The sequence below is a fragment of the Alligator mississippiensis genome, chromosome 3, assembly GCF_030867095.1.
Source record: "Alligator mississippiensis isolate rAllMis1 chromosome 3, rAllMis1, whole genome shotgun sequence".
Lineage (NCBI taxonomy): Eukaryota > Metazoa > Chordata > Crocodylia > Alligatoridae > Alligator > Alligator mississippiensis.
Window position 1 is genome coordinate 301,032,459 of NC_081826.1, and position 14,553 is coordinate 301,047,011.

At 51.4% G+C, this 14,553-nt stretch overlaps 1 protein-coding gene across 3 annotated transcripts in view; it reads left to right on the forward strand.

Annotated features, from left to right (window-relative positions):
* The first annotated feature begins 2,395 nt into the window (after positions 1–2,395).
* Positions 2,396–14,553, forward strand: part of UNC13B (unc-13 homolog B) — a 300,680-nt gene continuing 288,522 nt past the window's right edge. For all 3 annotated transcript variants that reach the window (XM_059725356.1, XM_059725357.1, XM_059725358.1), the window contains exon 1: positions 2,396–2,511. In XM_059725356.1, coding sequence (XP_059581339.1) covers positions 2,490–2,511 — 22 coding nt within the window. In that variant the 5' untranslated portion in view covers positions 2,396–2,489. The remainder of the gene's footprint in view (positions 2,512–14,553) is intronic.

Below are 14,553 nucleotides of genomic sequence, written 5' to 3' on the forward strand. Positions count from 1 at the left end.
AGAAACAACGCAGCAGAGCTACCGTGTAAAGCCTGTGGAAGGTGTGATTAACTGGGAGAAGGTGTCTATGGTATGGTGTAAAGTATGATGTGAAATGCGGAGTTTCCCTGTCTGGTTTTGCATCTCTGCCTGTCTAAATACATAGCACTAAATTAAAGGAGGCTCTAAAGGGGGGTAAACAATGGAGCGTGAAAGACCACGACACAGAAAAGACAGTCTCAGATGCGTTGCTTCGATGGAAATTAAGATATCACTGGCTGAGGTGCCAGTGGGAAAAGTTCCCTGCTTGTCACCATCCCAGGTCTGAGCCTGGCATCAAAGGAGGCCTTAGAAAAAGGGAAGGGGGGTGGTGAGCTAAGTAATACCATACGTATAGGCTGTTTATTGTTTGTACATGTTGCTCTGCGTGCTTTGTACCTTGTAGGGATGAATCAACAGCGCTTTGCGTTGAAGATATCAATTCCTTGTTCCTCCCAACTAATGCTGTCACGAGGTGTGAACAAACAAAAACTTCAAGCTGCTTTAAAAGGGCTAAGAGGACTTGCTGTTCAGGAGTGCACATCAGCCACCACGTCCGTCCACTCCTATTCCAGTTTAAGCATGCTAAACAGCTGTCGCTTTAAAGGGGTGCAAGGCAGGTTTAAAGTTAGGGCGGTTTTGTTCCACTGACGCCCGTGTGTACATAGACAGACACGCGGTTTAGACAGCCACGTCACGGTGATGAGTGACTGTCCACACTTACCAGCTCCCGAAGGGAAACTTCTGTAGGGTTCGGTCCCCAGTTGGACCAGCTGAAGAAGTAAGGCTGGTGCCAGGCGCTGTGCCCTGGTCCTGGTGTGAGGTTGGTGGAAGGGTGCACAGCCAAGCCAGAGGAGGTAAAGAGCCAGTGGTTGGGGCAGTGGGGTCATTTCCTACGGGGCTAACCTGCTCCTCATGGTGCTGGGAACCTTTATGTGGGGGGACGCGGGGCTCTCTGTGGCAGAGAGGGAAGGGACAGTCCCCCTTTGAGGATGGGGGATGTCCCTCGGACAGGGTGGGGCCTGGGGCATTTCCAGGGGCAGGCTGCGATGTTTACCGCGGGGGCAAAGGCAGGGACGGATCTGCGGACGGGGCGGGCTGCAGTTGCACCCTTGGTCCTATAAAAAGGTATCACCCCAAGAGATCCTCGCCTCTGGCTCAACGACTCATTGCAATCTACCCGATTCCTCCTAAACTCTTCATTGCGCAGGCGGTAACGACCATCGCGCCCTTGTTCGTAATGGTTGGACGTGCCCCTCCTCAAGCGTCCTTTCTGCTGCGGGCCAGCGAGCGCCCCCGGGCGCCCGGGCAGGATGCACCCGCGGGGCCTCAGCCACGGCCGCTCTTCCCTGCTTGGAGGAATTGAAAATGAGGGATGAAGGGAGCTCAGGAGGCCACTTCTATCCAGCCCCTGCTCCAAGCAGCACCAGCCCCAGCTCCCTCACCCCGGGCAAGGCTTGGTCTACCCTGCGCTTCAACCCCTGCACCAATGGAGACTGCCCCGCCGCTCCGCTGGGGGGGGGCAGCTGTACCACCTTCTAGTGGGGGGGTAGGGGGCACTTCCCTGGGGGAAGGGCGCTGGGGGGGGGTTCCTCCAGGGGAGCAGGTCAGGGGGCATTCCTCTGGGGGGTATTTCCCTGGGGGGGTCAGGAGGGGCATTCCTGAGGGGAGGGGGCTGGGGGGGGGTTCCTGGGGGGGCGGGGTCAGGGTCAATGGGGGGGGGGTAGTGCCTGTGGGGGTCGGGGTCAGCGGGTCACTCCCATGGAGGGGGCCGTTCCCGGGGGCACGGTGTCAAGATCATTCCGGGGGGGGCGGGGTCAGGGTCCCTGGCGGGCGTGGATTGGCGGTGCCCGGGGGGGCGGGGTCAGGGTCACGCCGGGGGGCGGTGCCTGTGGGGGGCGGGGTCAAGGTCCCTGGCGGGCGGGGATTGGCGGTGCCCGGGGGGCGGGGTTAGGGTCACGCCGGGGGGCGGTGCCTGTGGGGGCGGGGTCAGGGTCCCTGGCGGCCGGGGATTGGCAGTACCGGGTAGAGGGCGAGGTGAGGGTCCCTGGCGGGCGGGGATCGGCGGTTCCTGAGGGGGCGGGGTCACTGGTGGGGGGGCAGTACCGGGTGGGGGGCGGGGTCAGGGTCCCTGGCGGGCGGGGATCGGCGGTGCCCGGGGGGGCGGGGTCAGGGTCACGCCGGGGGGGCGGTGCCTGTGGGGGGCGGGGTGAGGATCTCCGGCGGGCGGGTATCGGCGGTGCCCGGGGGGGCGGAGTCAGGGTCAGTCCGAGGGGGCGGTGCCTGTGTTGGCGGGGGCGGGGTCAGGGTCCCCGGCGGGCGGGGATTGGCGGTGCCGGGGGGGGGCGGTGCCCGGGGGCTCCTCCCCGCGGTGCCGGTGATGGCGGCGCCGCCTCCCGCCCGGCCGACCCGCGCTGCTCCGTGAGGCGGGTCCGGGCCGGGCCGGGCCGGGGTTGCCGGGCGGCGCCGCCATGTCCCTGCTGTGCGTGCGCGGTGAGTGCGCGGGGCCGGGCCGGGCCGGGCCGGGCCGGGCCGGGGTGCGGGGCTCGTGTGGTGTTCGGGGCGGGCGGGCGGTGCGCGGGGAGCGGTGCCGGGCTGCGGGCGGGCGGGCGGGCGAGGTGTCCCCCCCGGTGCCGACCACCGGGAGCCGCCGAGCGGTGCGATGCGGTGCGGTGCGGGGAGGCGAGGCGAGGCGAGCGGGCACCTCGGCGCCACGCTTCCTCGCCGGCCGGCCGGGCGGGCGGGCGGGCGGCGGTGTGCCCACTTCCGCGTGCGTGCCGCACACCCGCCGCTAGCTGCGATCCTGCCCGAGCCGAGACGCTGGAGAGGCGCGCGTGTAACTGGCACGAGGACCGGAGCCGCTTGCCCGGTGCCAGCATCGCCGCGGCGACCACAGCCTCTCGAGTACCAGCGTGTCAGCCCTCGTGGCAGACGTGACATCTCCCAGTTATTTGCCAAAGAAAACTAAATCCCGACTTGCCCGCGAGTGTGCCCGTGTGAGCGTGTGGCTGGCGTCGCGGCCGTGCCCGTTGTGCCCCCGCGGCTCCGCACCGTTGCGCTGGCTGCCCGTCCGAGCTGGAGCAGGGAGGCCCTCGCTGCCGGGCAGGAGGCTCGTGTCTTTGTGAATGAACCGGCCGGCGCGTGCTTTCCCGCTGAAGCGGCCCCCGAGGGGCAGTAAAACACTCGCGTCTCCAAATCGCGGGTTGTACTAAGCTCTCTCGACAGCCCCTTTGATTTACACGCTGTGTAGGACGCTCTCCTGACGGCCAGTCGCTTCCCAGCCGAAACGCGCAGCTCCTACCACATTTCACCGCGATAAAACCTGATCTGGCCTGTCTGATGCGGTCAGGCAGCATAAATAAAGATTAAAATGGGAAGAATAAAGGTGCTCAACAGCGGTATAAAATCCCTGGGCGTTCATGCAGCCTTTATTTGCAAGCCTGCACACGAGTGTGCACACGTGAGCGTGCAGCTGGCATCGCGGCGGTGACCGTTCGGTCTCCGCGCCGCGACGTTGGCCCTGTTGCTCTGACTCCTGCGAGCCCCGAGACGAGGGGTTTTGCAGTAATTGGAGCAAAGGGTCGGATGTAGTGTGGAAATCCACAGAAAAGCCCAGTTTTGCATTTGCTTAAGCGCGTGCGTAACTGTTTGAGGATCAAAGCCTTAAATTGTACCGTTGAGGTCATGTTGGCCTCTGGGCTGTTTAAAGGTGTGAGAGGTTTGCCAGGCATGAAAATGTGGGTAAGGACAGGAAAAAAACCCAAAACAGGTGTGGCCAGGCTGTTTTGGGGTAAATCATGAATTTCCCTTTGTTTCAAATGTGTGCTGTTGTAGGAGGCGGCTATCTTAATTTGTACCCGGCTGATTTAATTGCTGGAAAGCAGTGTTCCTCGTAAGGACCGTTTAGTATCATTAACTTCAGTTTTGCAGCTACAGTTCAGAACGTGGATTTGGCTGTAATAATTGGTGTTCTTTCCAAGGACGTCTCTCGTTAGCGGGTCATCTTCACGTTAAATCGTGTTGTTTCATGTTCAGTTGTAACTGTTTTCTCCTCTCGGAGAACAAACTATGCAGATTTCTCTCAGATTTCCATCTCCAGTTTCTAATTTTATGCTCCTTTGTGCCAGGTAGAGATGCCGTCTGCCAGAATCCCTTCTCCTGGGTCTTGCCTTTCTAGGAACAAGGCTGGATCTCCTGTTGTGTTTAGTGTCCCAGCCTGAAGATGGAGGTGGAAGTGGGGCTGGGTTGGAGTTTTCCTGAGTGTTGCCGGCTGTCCGCTGCAGGTCACAAATATTGTTGTAACCTCCTCGCTCATTCGTCACGGCTGGCAAAGAAGTTCCTTTTGTGCTGCGCTGCTGTCACTTAAGCTCTTCATTAGATTATATCCCTTGAATGTAGCCCCTCTGCCAGCTGTTTCCGAGGTTTTCGTAAACTGAGGCATTTGCTTTGGTGTATTGAATATATGTTTGTTAGCAGTTTGGAGCACCACTCCTGTGGCCCATAATGTTTCCTCGGGTCTCTCTTCCAGGGGTGTTTTCTTGACTGGACTGAGTCTGTCATAATTGTGGTGCTTACGTAGGAATCGGGCGTGATGTGCAAATCCTGTAAGTTGCAGTAGACACTAAAAAGTCCTGGGCAATCCTCTAGAAATACTTGAGGAACATGCCTTCTAGGGACCAGTTTGAAGCTGGCCTGGAGTTCGTTAAAAATAAATATCCTTGCGGAAGCCTGAGGTGGATGAGATGAGAGCCCCAGTTCACCGCTGGATGGCTGTTTCTCTCTGTTAAGTCCAAGGAGCAGGTTTTCAACGCAGGTGGTGCTGTCCACCCAGCACCTCTCCGTGAGAACTCTTCTAAGCATCGCATCCCCAATTCGGGACTCGGCGCTAAACTTTGTGGTACCAGCCTCTGGCCCGTCTGGAAGGTCCCACACAAAGACCTGAGGTGCTGGGGGGATGCCAAGGGTACAAGTACATTTTTCCGTCTCCCTTTAAAGTCCCTGATTACAGGGTTTTTCTCCTCCTGTTTTGCATACCAGAAGCAGAGAGACGGATTCTGGGGACCAGTGTATGCTTGGTGGCTATCCTAACTTTGAGGCACCCCTCCTGCCCTTTCATCAACAGATATTGAATTTTTGCTGTAGCTGGAGTACAGTGTACTCTGCTTGTATGCATGCTAGGTAAATGCATAATTTGCTTAATCACATAACACAAAGCTATTCCCATTTTTTTTCTTATTGCTGTGTAGTAACAAACGTCGATTATCTGCAGAAACCATTTATTGCACGGCATCTTTCAGCTCTGCTGTCTGCTTTGTAAGTTGTACTTTGCAGTCGGTTAGTTTAGAAGCTAGCTAAATGTGAAGTTTACAACTAATTGTGCTCGTTTTAATTGGGTCTGAAACGGCACGGGGAAGCAGCTGGCAGAGGGCTGCTCTTGGAAGCCTTGAGGAGCGTTAGACCTTTTGGGGGGAAATGGTCCGGTGCGATAAACAAGGCTGGCTGAGTACACAGTGTTGTTTGTACTGCCTGCATGGGTATTGTTTGCCTTGCCTCTGGCAAATGCATGCTCCAGGTACATGTGTAGCCTTGCTCCTAGTCCTGAGACTGTCAGTGGTTCCCAACCTTTTTAGGCTTCAGGTACCCTTTGGAAAGTGCCAATTCTTAGTTTTCACTCTTTTTCTTCCCTCTTTTTCAGTAAAAAAAAAAAAAAATTAATAGAGCTGTTTATCTGTTGCAAAGAACTCAAAGACCACTACTGTGGGTTTCTGTTGGAAATTTTGGGTTTATTCTGTTTTCCATGTTTGTAAACCTAACATTGGCTAGTACTAGCATGTAGCACCCAACAGCACCCTTTAAAGGGCCTCAGGGCACCCCGGGGTGTTGTGGTGCCCTGGTGGAGAGTCGCTGGGCTATGCACATAAGCACAGTATGTTGTGCTTTGTGTTGAAATGCTTGCTGAGGTTGGCACTACCAGTGGCGTGGTGCACTAGCCTAGGTGGCAGTGCCTTACTACATGCTTTCCATACCAACATATCCAGCCCCTGTCAATAGCTGTATCTTCTGAAGCTGCGTTGCTGCACCAGGTCCCTGCATCTCAGCCCCTTATGGCATATGTATGCTGCAGTCGAGTGCCTGATTACACACGGACATACCAGGCTAGCTTTAAACCAGCTGGCTGGAGTAACCGTTGTAGTGAAGATGCTGGCACAAATGGGGATTAGCTGCCTCAGTACTAGGTTGGGTCCTGGGACCTGTGTGTTTTGTTTCTTGCTAGCTCAGCTTTACCTGCATGTGTGCTACAGTTTTGTAGGCTCAGAAACGAGTGGGAAAAACGGCTTCTAATTTGCTAACTCTCTGAGTTCATTTAACTCTTTCCTCCAAGAGCAGCCTATCATGGGCCAGCTGAAGTTGAGACCAAAGTCTTGGCAGTCCTTTGTACAATTTATCTGGAGCTTGAGGCAATTTAATGTCTTTTTTTTAATAACCCTCACCCATTCTGGGAAATTCTGTTATAATCCTGCCAAGTGGATGAAAGCTCCTTTTCAGTTGCTCTGTTTCTGTGATTGTAAGGTCACTCCCTGGTGAGCTTCAGATACTAGTGCCCAGTCTTGTGCTAGGTTTCTCAAGGATAAGGTGCTATTCCATACCCTTCGGATTCCTCTGCAAGATGGTTTTGTAATATCATACACTGGTGACCGTGCATCTACGGGCCCTTTCCATATGTCCTGTAGCTTGCCCCTAACGTTCTTGGCCTGCCCAACACTGTATCCTAAGACTTCAGTTTGTTAAGAAATGCAGTTAACAAAAGGAGTCTGTCCAAATGATGTCCAGTTACAGCTTATGCTATTATGACTTGGCTGCCTGAGATGAAAGCCACATCAAGGCTCATTTGGGTAAAGCCAAGATTGCCATCACTGCCCATCTTGGATGATTCTATTCTACGCACGTGGAAATGTTTCCATGTTGCTGCATAATGTTTTATGAAGTATTATTGTTCAGCTTCGTCTCCTTGAGCAAATCATAAAATCATAGAAAATGAGGGTTGGAAGGGACCTCGGGAGTCATCTAATGCAGCCCCCTGCTCCAAGCAGGACCAGCCCCAACTACATCATCCCAGCCAAGGCCTTGTCTACCCAGGTCTTAAAAACCTACAAGGATGGAGACTCCACCACCTCTCTGGGTAACTTGTTCCAGTGCTTCACCATCCTAGTGAGAAAACCTTCCCTACTATCCAACCTCAACTTCCCTTGCTGCAGCTTGAGCCCATTGCTCCTTGTCCTGCCATCTGCCCCCGCTGAGAACAGCCCAGCTCCATCCTCTTTGCAGCCCCCCCGCAGGGAGGTGAAGGCTGCTATTCAAATACCTCCCTAAATCTGCCCAGTGCCCTCGGCCTCTCCTCTCCCCGAAGTCCTTCCAGGCCATGCATGCTCCAGGTCTCATTTCCAGTAGGGGAGACCTACCCTTATGGAAGTTAGTTTAATTTTGGGATGTCTGTTGTTCCAGATTGGATGATCAAGTTTCTTAGATGCTGTTGGAGTAATTTCTTGTGGAAGTGTTTGCTCTTGAACGTCCAGTCATATGTTAGGCAGACAAGTTCTTTGGGTGAATCTGATATCTTTTATTAGACCAACTTAAATAATAATAATAGAAGATATCAGATTCACCCAAAGACCCTTGTCTGCCTATGTCCTTAGACCAACACGGCTACAACTTACACCCCAGTCATATCTTAGTTTTTTCCATGCATGCAGCCCCTTTCAGATCCCTTCGTGTTCTCCTGATTGGCATTGACCTTATTTACTCAAATGCAACAAAATTTAACTTAATTTGAAACCAAAGCCTATATTTTAGAGCATTTAGATGTTGAATTTTCCCAGTGAATATAGGGCCTTTAACCTGCTGGTGACAAGTAGCTGCGAGATTAATGGAGTGTCTGATGGCAGATGTCCAAGACCAGCGTTCCTAAAGACTTTTCCCTGGATAGCTTGATTACCTTCTCTGTTTCTCCTGAGAAAAATAAAACCCTTTATGATTTAGTGGTTTTAGTGGTTTTTCATTTTCCCTTGAAAGGAACTGAGGTTAAAGTTTATAGAGGGAGCTGAGGTACCAGCAGCTATTAAACGTGGATGCAGGGGCGTTCTGCCAGAGAGCTGTCATAAAGTAAAAGAAATCTGAGACCCACCTGAGATCTTGGCCTCTTTGCGACCTGAATGGCACATGCAAGAATGGAGAGCTTGTGAGATGAATGCTTGAACAAACGTCTGCAAGTGAGGCATTTCCTTCACATTGCCATTCACTAGTGCTTATCTGGCAGTGCTGGGGGTTCAGGTTTAGACTGAATTGCACTTTTTCCTATAAAAGTGTCTCGGGTAGGGGGCAGGGGGTGTGTGATGCTTAGTGCAGCGGGTTTGATCCCGGTGGGCATCGTCAGGGGACTATTGTAATGCAAATAGTAATTGGTACGTGTGCCTTTAACCCCCTGACAATTGCATCATGTAGTCGGTGTGTACCAAACAGTATGCAGAGTGGTTTCACGTAATTGTTTGTCTGAAATGCTGGCATTTTAAAGAGAATTTCACCACGTCCTTGTCAAGCAGCAGACATGGAAAACAGCTGAGGCCCTGCCATACATACCACTGAAATTAGTTGGCATGGGGTGTGTTTAGGTACGACTAGCATGTCAAAATGAAAGGTGGAGTTGAGAAGAAAGTTGTGGCTCGCTGGAATTACAGTAAATTGCTTAATTATGCTGAAGGAGAATTGATGACTAAGAAAAGCTGGGTGGGAAGGGCCTTCATCTTACTGAAACCCCTGCTCAAGACAGGATCATTCCTGAGATGGTTCAACCATCCCATCCAGTTACTGGTCTAACCTGCACGTAAACTCCTGAGGATAGAGGTCCCACGGACTTTGGGTGGTTGGTTTTAGTGCTTAACCAACCTCGGAGTGAATGTTCTTCCGTATCCCATCTTCATTTGTCATGTGGAAATGTAAGGCTGTTACCCTTGTTTGATCCTGTGAGTGCATCACTCGCCCACCTTCCTTATTCAGGCCAGATAGGTCTGTCCTGGGTTTCTGGCCAGTTTATTTTTTGTGGGGCAAACTTATCCCCACAAGAAAAAAAACCCAGGCAAACGTGCAAAGGAACAAATAAACACGTGGGCCAAAACCTGCAGTCTTTCCTCAGAGCCTGAGAGAGCGGCCCAGGCGCTGTGCTTCTCCCGAGCACCACGGCCTTCCCCCTCCTCTCTTCCACCCTGCTCCTGGAGCTGTTAAGCCTCTTGGTGGTCCCCCCCCACCCCAAATTGCAGCTGCTGTCAGACTTCCAGCCAGGCGGACTATTGACTGCTGACGACCTGCACCTGGGTCTCGGGCTTAGCACCTCTTTACACACCCCTGTGATCAGACAGAATAGCCTATTGCCATCCTCTTGGTAGCCCCCAGTTGGGTATTTGAAGACTAATGAAATCCCTCCTCAGCTGTATTCTTTCTGGACATTTTTAATCTCACTTCTCCCAACCTCTTCTTGCAAATCATCTTTCTTAAACCTCTGCTGTCTGCTGGGCTCTTCCTAGTTTCTCCTTATTCTTCTTGAAATAAAGTGTCCCCAACTGGATATGGTACTTCCCTTGGCTTGAAGCAAACACTCCTGAGCATTCGTGAACTGTAGTAAGGGAGGAGTTGTAAATGCGATGTGTACATGCAGACCGCCCAACCAGAGTATGGTAGTGGAAGGGCAAGTGCTTGAAGATATCCGTGAACGTCAAAAGCAAATTGGAATCATTTGAGGCTTTAGCTACTGATTTGTGCTTTTGACTTTTGAAGATACTCTTGATCCATAGACTATGAAGACACCTTTATTTAAAAACACTGAAAGACGATGCTTTTTGTTTCGGACTCATTCTGTAAAGAATGAGTGGTACAGATCTGAAGTTAAGGAAATGGAGAGTTTCGGACTAAACTTGATCCCGTCGTTGAGGGTCACAGTAATGATTAGCTAAATGTCTCTTTCAATTCTTAAAATATTTGTGCGAATGAATGAACTGTATAGAACTGAATTATTAGCTGGGATGAAGGAAGAGGAAGTTCAGAAGCTGGCGTACAAGAGTCCAAAATTTAGCATTTTTATTAAACTTGGAAAAGCAGACTTTTTAAAAAAGCCATCCAACTGAAAAGATGGGAAGTAGTAAGAGAAAATAACCAGAGTGGTGTGCGGCAGCGGTTACAACCAACATTGTGAAATTGGAGGTAACTGAAACAGATCCGTGTGCTGAGAGCAGAAACAGAGGGGCCAGGCGGGTGAAGCATCAAATGGCCAACATGTTTAAAATGACGTTTTAACTTCTTTTTTGGCCTTTTTTCTTTTCACTGAGAAGTGAGTGAGCTTTGTGTAGAAAGGAATGGAACCGGTAAACAAGAAATGGAAAAGCCACAAGCAAGGGATTAAAAGTAGTGAGCATATAAGGCTAGATTAAAAAATCCTTGATGAAATGCACCCGAGATAAGAACTAAAGGAAACTTGAGGAATCTGGAAGCTTTTCATAAACCGTAATTTAGAAGTGACTGAGTAAAGGAAAATTGTAGTATCCAAAGGACTGGAAGGAACGACCAGGTGACAATGAACTAGAGCCTGGTACCTGGCAAAACTCCTGAAAATACAGTAAGGGGATGTGTGTGATTCTTAAAAGAAAGGTCTAATTACTCGTGTATTAAATAACTTTTCAGGCAAATCTGATGGCTTTGGTTTAATTCCTAAATGTAGTCTCTCAAGTTGTAGTCTCTCAGGGTTGTGCTGTTTGGTTGTTCAAAGGATGGTTTCTGTGAAGTCACTCGGGGTGCGTAGAGATGTTCAGGGGGTTAGGTTGTGTTTAAAAAGGGCCGCCTGTCGAACATGGTTCCCCCACGTGCGGACCTTACACTTGAATCCCCACTTAGGTCTATCGAAGTGTGAACGGTACAGAAGTTCCAGGAAGGTTAGACTGGTCAAAAAATGGGCGACCTGATCTAATTTACCTGTGCCTCAGGGGTGCATTAAGTTAGACTGGGTACGGCTAGACTGATCTAACTGAACTTCTGTACACGTTCCCAGCGCAGCCTGGGGGCTGAGAGCGCCCAGCCACTGGCCCCAGCCCCAGGGCTGTACTTTTCCTCTCCCTGCTGGACCCCCCCCCAGCACTGGGCTATTTTTAACCCCATCCCTCCAAAAATAGCTTCTGATGGGATGGAGCCCCCACGAAGCTGCCAGCCCCCCATCTTCCTGCCGCCTCCCCAATATCTATACGAAGCCTCAACAGAAATATCTGCTTACTACTTCCTTGCTTCCTGAATTAGGTGCCTCCATAAACTGGCATGCTAGTATTTGGTGGGGGTGGTGTGTGTGATATGATTAAACATTTTTGTTCCGCGCATCTAACTTCTAGGAACTCTGAATATTAGGGGAGATTGGAGGGGTGCTTGGTTCATCCGCAGGCACCTGTGGGGTGTTTTTAATGAGATAAGGGTAGAAGCTGTTTCTAACCGAAACAAATAATTTAAATCTTTTCATGCATCTTGCTCAGTACTGAAGTGATTAGTTGCAATTGAGGAGAAACAAATCCTCCTGGCTTTTTACAAATAGTATTTCCATAGAAGAGTTTCATATTTCTACTGAGTTTTTACTGTTTAAATACAAAAGGTCTTGTACTCTCCCACTGAGAGCGTTGTGCCTATGTGTTAGGTTTAGTCTTCCCTTGGTGTACTTTTTTTGTACTAGCTTCTGCTGTATCATATTTGTGAATGTTGAATGCAGTGGATTAAATGTTTTTAATCCCAGTGAGGTCTCCTGGATGTCTTGCTAGCAACTCAGTCTTGTCTAAACTGAACATACTTCCTCCTGTCCTCTTCCCCTAGTGACAATGCCCCAAAGCAGCCCCAGTTTTTCCCATTTGAAATTTTTTCTTCCTTTTTACTCCACATGAACATATTTTGTAAATTCCTGTTGCGGCTTCCTCGGGAACATCACCAAAACTCATCTTCTCACAGATCTGAATTCTTATCCTGAGCAAGTGTTCAGAACGTGATCTCGTCACAAACTCCTTATTCTGCCAAAGCAACAAATGAAGACGTTGTGGATGCACCCCTGTTTGAAATGCTCGCACCTGATTGACTATGCTGTAGTGTGTGCCCCATGGGACCTTTGCTAGTCCTAGCCCTGGTGACTGCTGGGTGGATCAGTTGGATCAATTCCATTCTGCCCACTTCTTTCACCCCATAAAGATGTAAGCAAAGGAAGAAACCAAGTAAGAAGGTAAATATACTGTAGAGTGGTTGAAAGATGCCACCAAAAGTAGTCATCTCCTGCAGTGCCTCATAGATTCATAGATTCATAGATGTTAGGGTCGGAAGGGACCTCAATAGATCATCGAGTCCGACCCCCTGCATAAGCAGGAAAGAGTGCTGGGTCTAGATGACTCCAGCTAGATACTCGTCTAACCTCCTCTTGAAGACCCCCAGGGTAGGGGAGAGCACCACCTCCCTTGGGAGCCCATTCCAGACCTTGGCCACTCGAACTGTGAAGAAGTTCTTCCTAATGTCCAATCTAAATCTGCTCTCTGCTAGCTTGTGGCCATTGTTTCTTGTAACCCCCGGGGGCGCCTTGGTGAATAAATCCTCACCAATTCCCTTCTGTGCCCCCGTGATGAACTTATAGGCAGCTACAAGGTCGCCTCTCAACCTTCTCTTGCGGAGGCTGAAAAGGTCCAGTTTCTCTAGTCTCTCCTCGTAGGGCTTGGTCTGCAGGCCCTTGACCATACGAGCTGCCCTTCTCTGGACCCTCTCCAGGTTATCCGCATCCTTCTTGAAGTGTGGCGCCCAGAATTGCACGCAGTACTCCAACTGCGGTCTGACCAGCGCCCGATAGAGGGGAAGTATCACCTCCCTGGACCTATTTGTCATGCATCTGCTGATGCACGATAAAGTGCCATTGGCTTTTCTGATGGCTTCGTCACACTGCCGGCTCATGTGCATCTTGGAGTCCACTAGGACTCCAAGATCCCTTTCCACCTCCGTGCCACCCAGCAGGTCATTCCCTAGGCTGTAGGTGTGCTGGACATTTTTCCTCCCTAGGTGCAGCACTTTGCATTTCTCCTTGTTGAACTGCATCCTGTTGTTTTCTGCCCATTTGTCCAGCCTATCCAGGTCTGCCTGCAGCTGTTCCCTGCCCTCCGGCGTGTCCACTTCTCCCCATAGCTTTGTGTCATCTGCAAACTTGGACAGAGTACATTTCACTCCCACGTCCAAGTCGCTGATGAAGACATTAAAGAGTATCGGTCCAAGGACCGAGCCCTGCGGGACCCCACTGCCCACACCCTTCCAGGTCGAGACCGACCCATCTACCACGACTCTTTGGGTGCGACCCTCTAGCCAATTCGCCACCCACCGGACTGTGCAGTCATCCAAGTCACAGCCTCTTAACTTGTTCACCAGTATGGGGTGGGATACCGTATCGAAGGCCTTCCTGAAGTCCAGGTATACGACATCCACCCCTCCTCCTGTGTCCAGGCGTTTCGTAACCTGGTCATAGAAAGAGACTAGGTTGGTCAGGCACGATCTGCCTGCCACAAACCCATGCTGGTTTCCCCTCAGCATAATTTGTCCTGCCGGGCTCTCACAAATGTGAGCCTTGATAATTTTTTCAAATACTTTACCAAGGATGGAGGTGAGACTGACTGGCCTATAGTTGCCCGGGTCCTCCTTCCTCCCCTTTTTGAAAATGGGGACCACGTTAGCCCTTTTCCAGTCCTCTGGGACTTGGCCCGTGCGCCACGAGCATTCGAATATTCCCGCCAGTGGCTCTGCAATGACGTCGGCCAGTGCCTTCAGCACCCTCGGATGGAGCTCATCCGGGCCTGCCGACTTAAAGGCATCCAGTTCTTCCAAGTGACTCTGCACCATCTCAGGGTCTACGCATGGCAGTCTGGCGCCTTGCTGCTGCCTCTCTACAACCCCAGTGAGAGACTTGTCGTGCCCCTCGCTAAGGCACTGAGGCAAAGAACTCGTTGAGGAGTTCAGCCTTGTCCCCCCGTCTGTCACCAATTGTTTCTGCCCATTTAGCAGTGGTCCTATTCCTCCCTGGGCCTTCCTTTTACTCCCTATGTATCTAAAAAACAATTTCTTGTTGTCCTTTACTTGGGTTGCCATCCTCAGCTCCATGGTAGCTTTGGCCCGCCTAACTGCCTCCCTACAAGCACGAGCAGAGGAGGTATATTCATCTTTAGTGATCTCACCCTGTTTCCACTTTTTATGTGCTCCCCTTTTGGCCCTTAGGCTGCCCTGGATTTCTCTGGTCAGCCATGGAAGCCTCCTGGCCCCTTTCCCTCTTTTGCCTCGCTCGGGGATCGTCTTGGTTTGTGCCCAAAGGATCGTTTCCTTTAGGCACAGCCACCCTTCTTGGGCTCCCATCACTTCAAAACTCCTACTCTGCAGTGCTTCCTTGACTAATCGCCTGAGTGCAATGAGATCAGCTTTCCTAAAGTCTAGCACTTTCACCCTACTAGT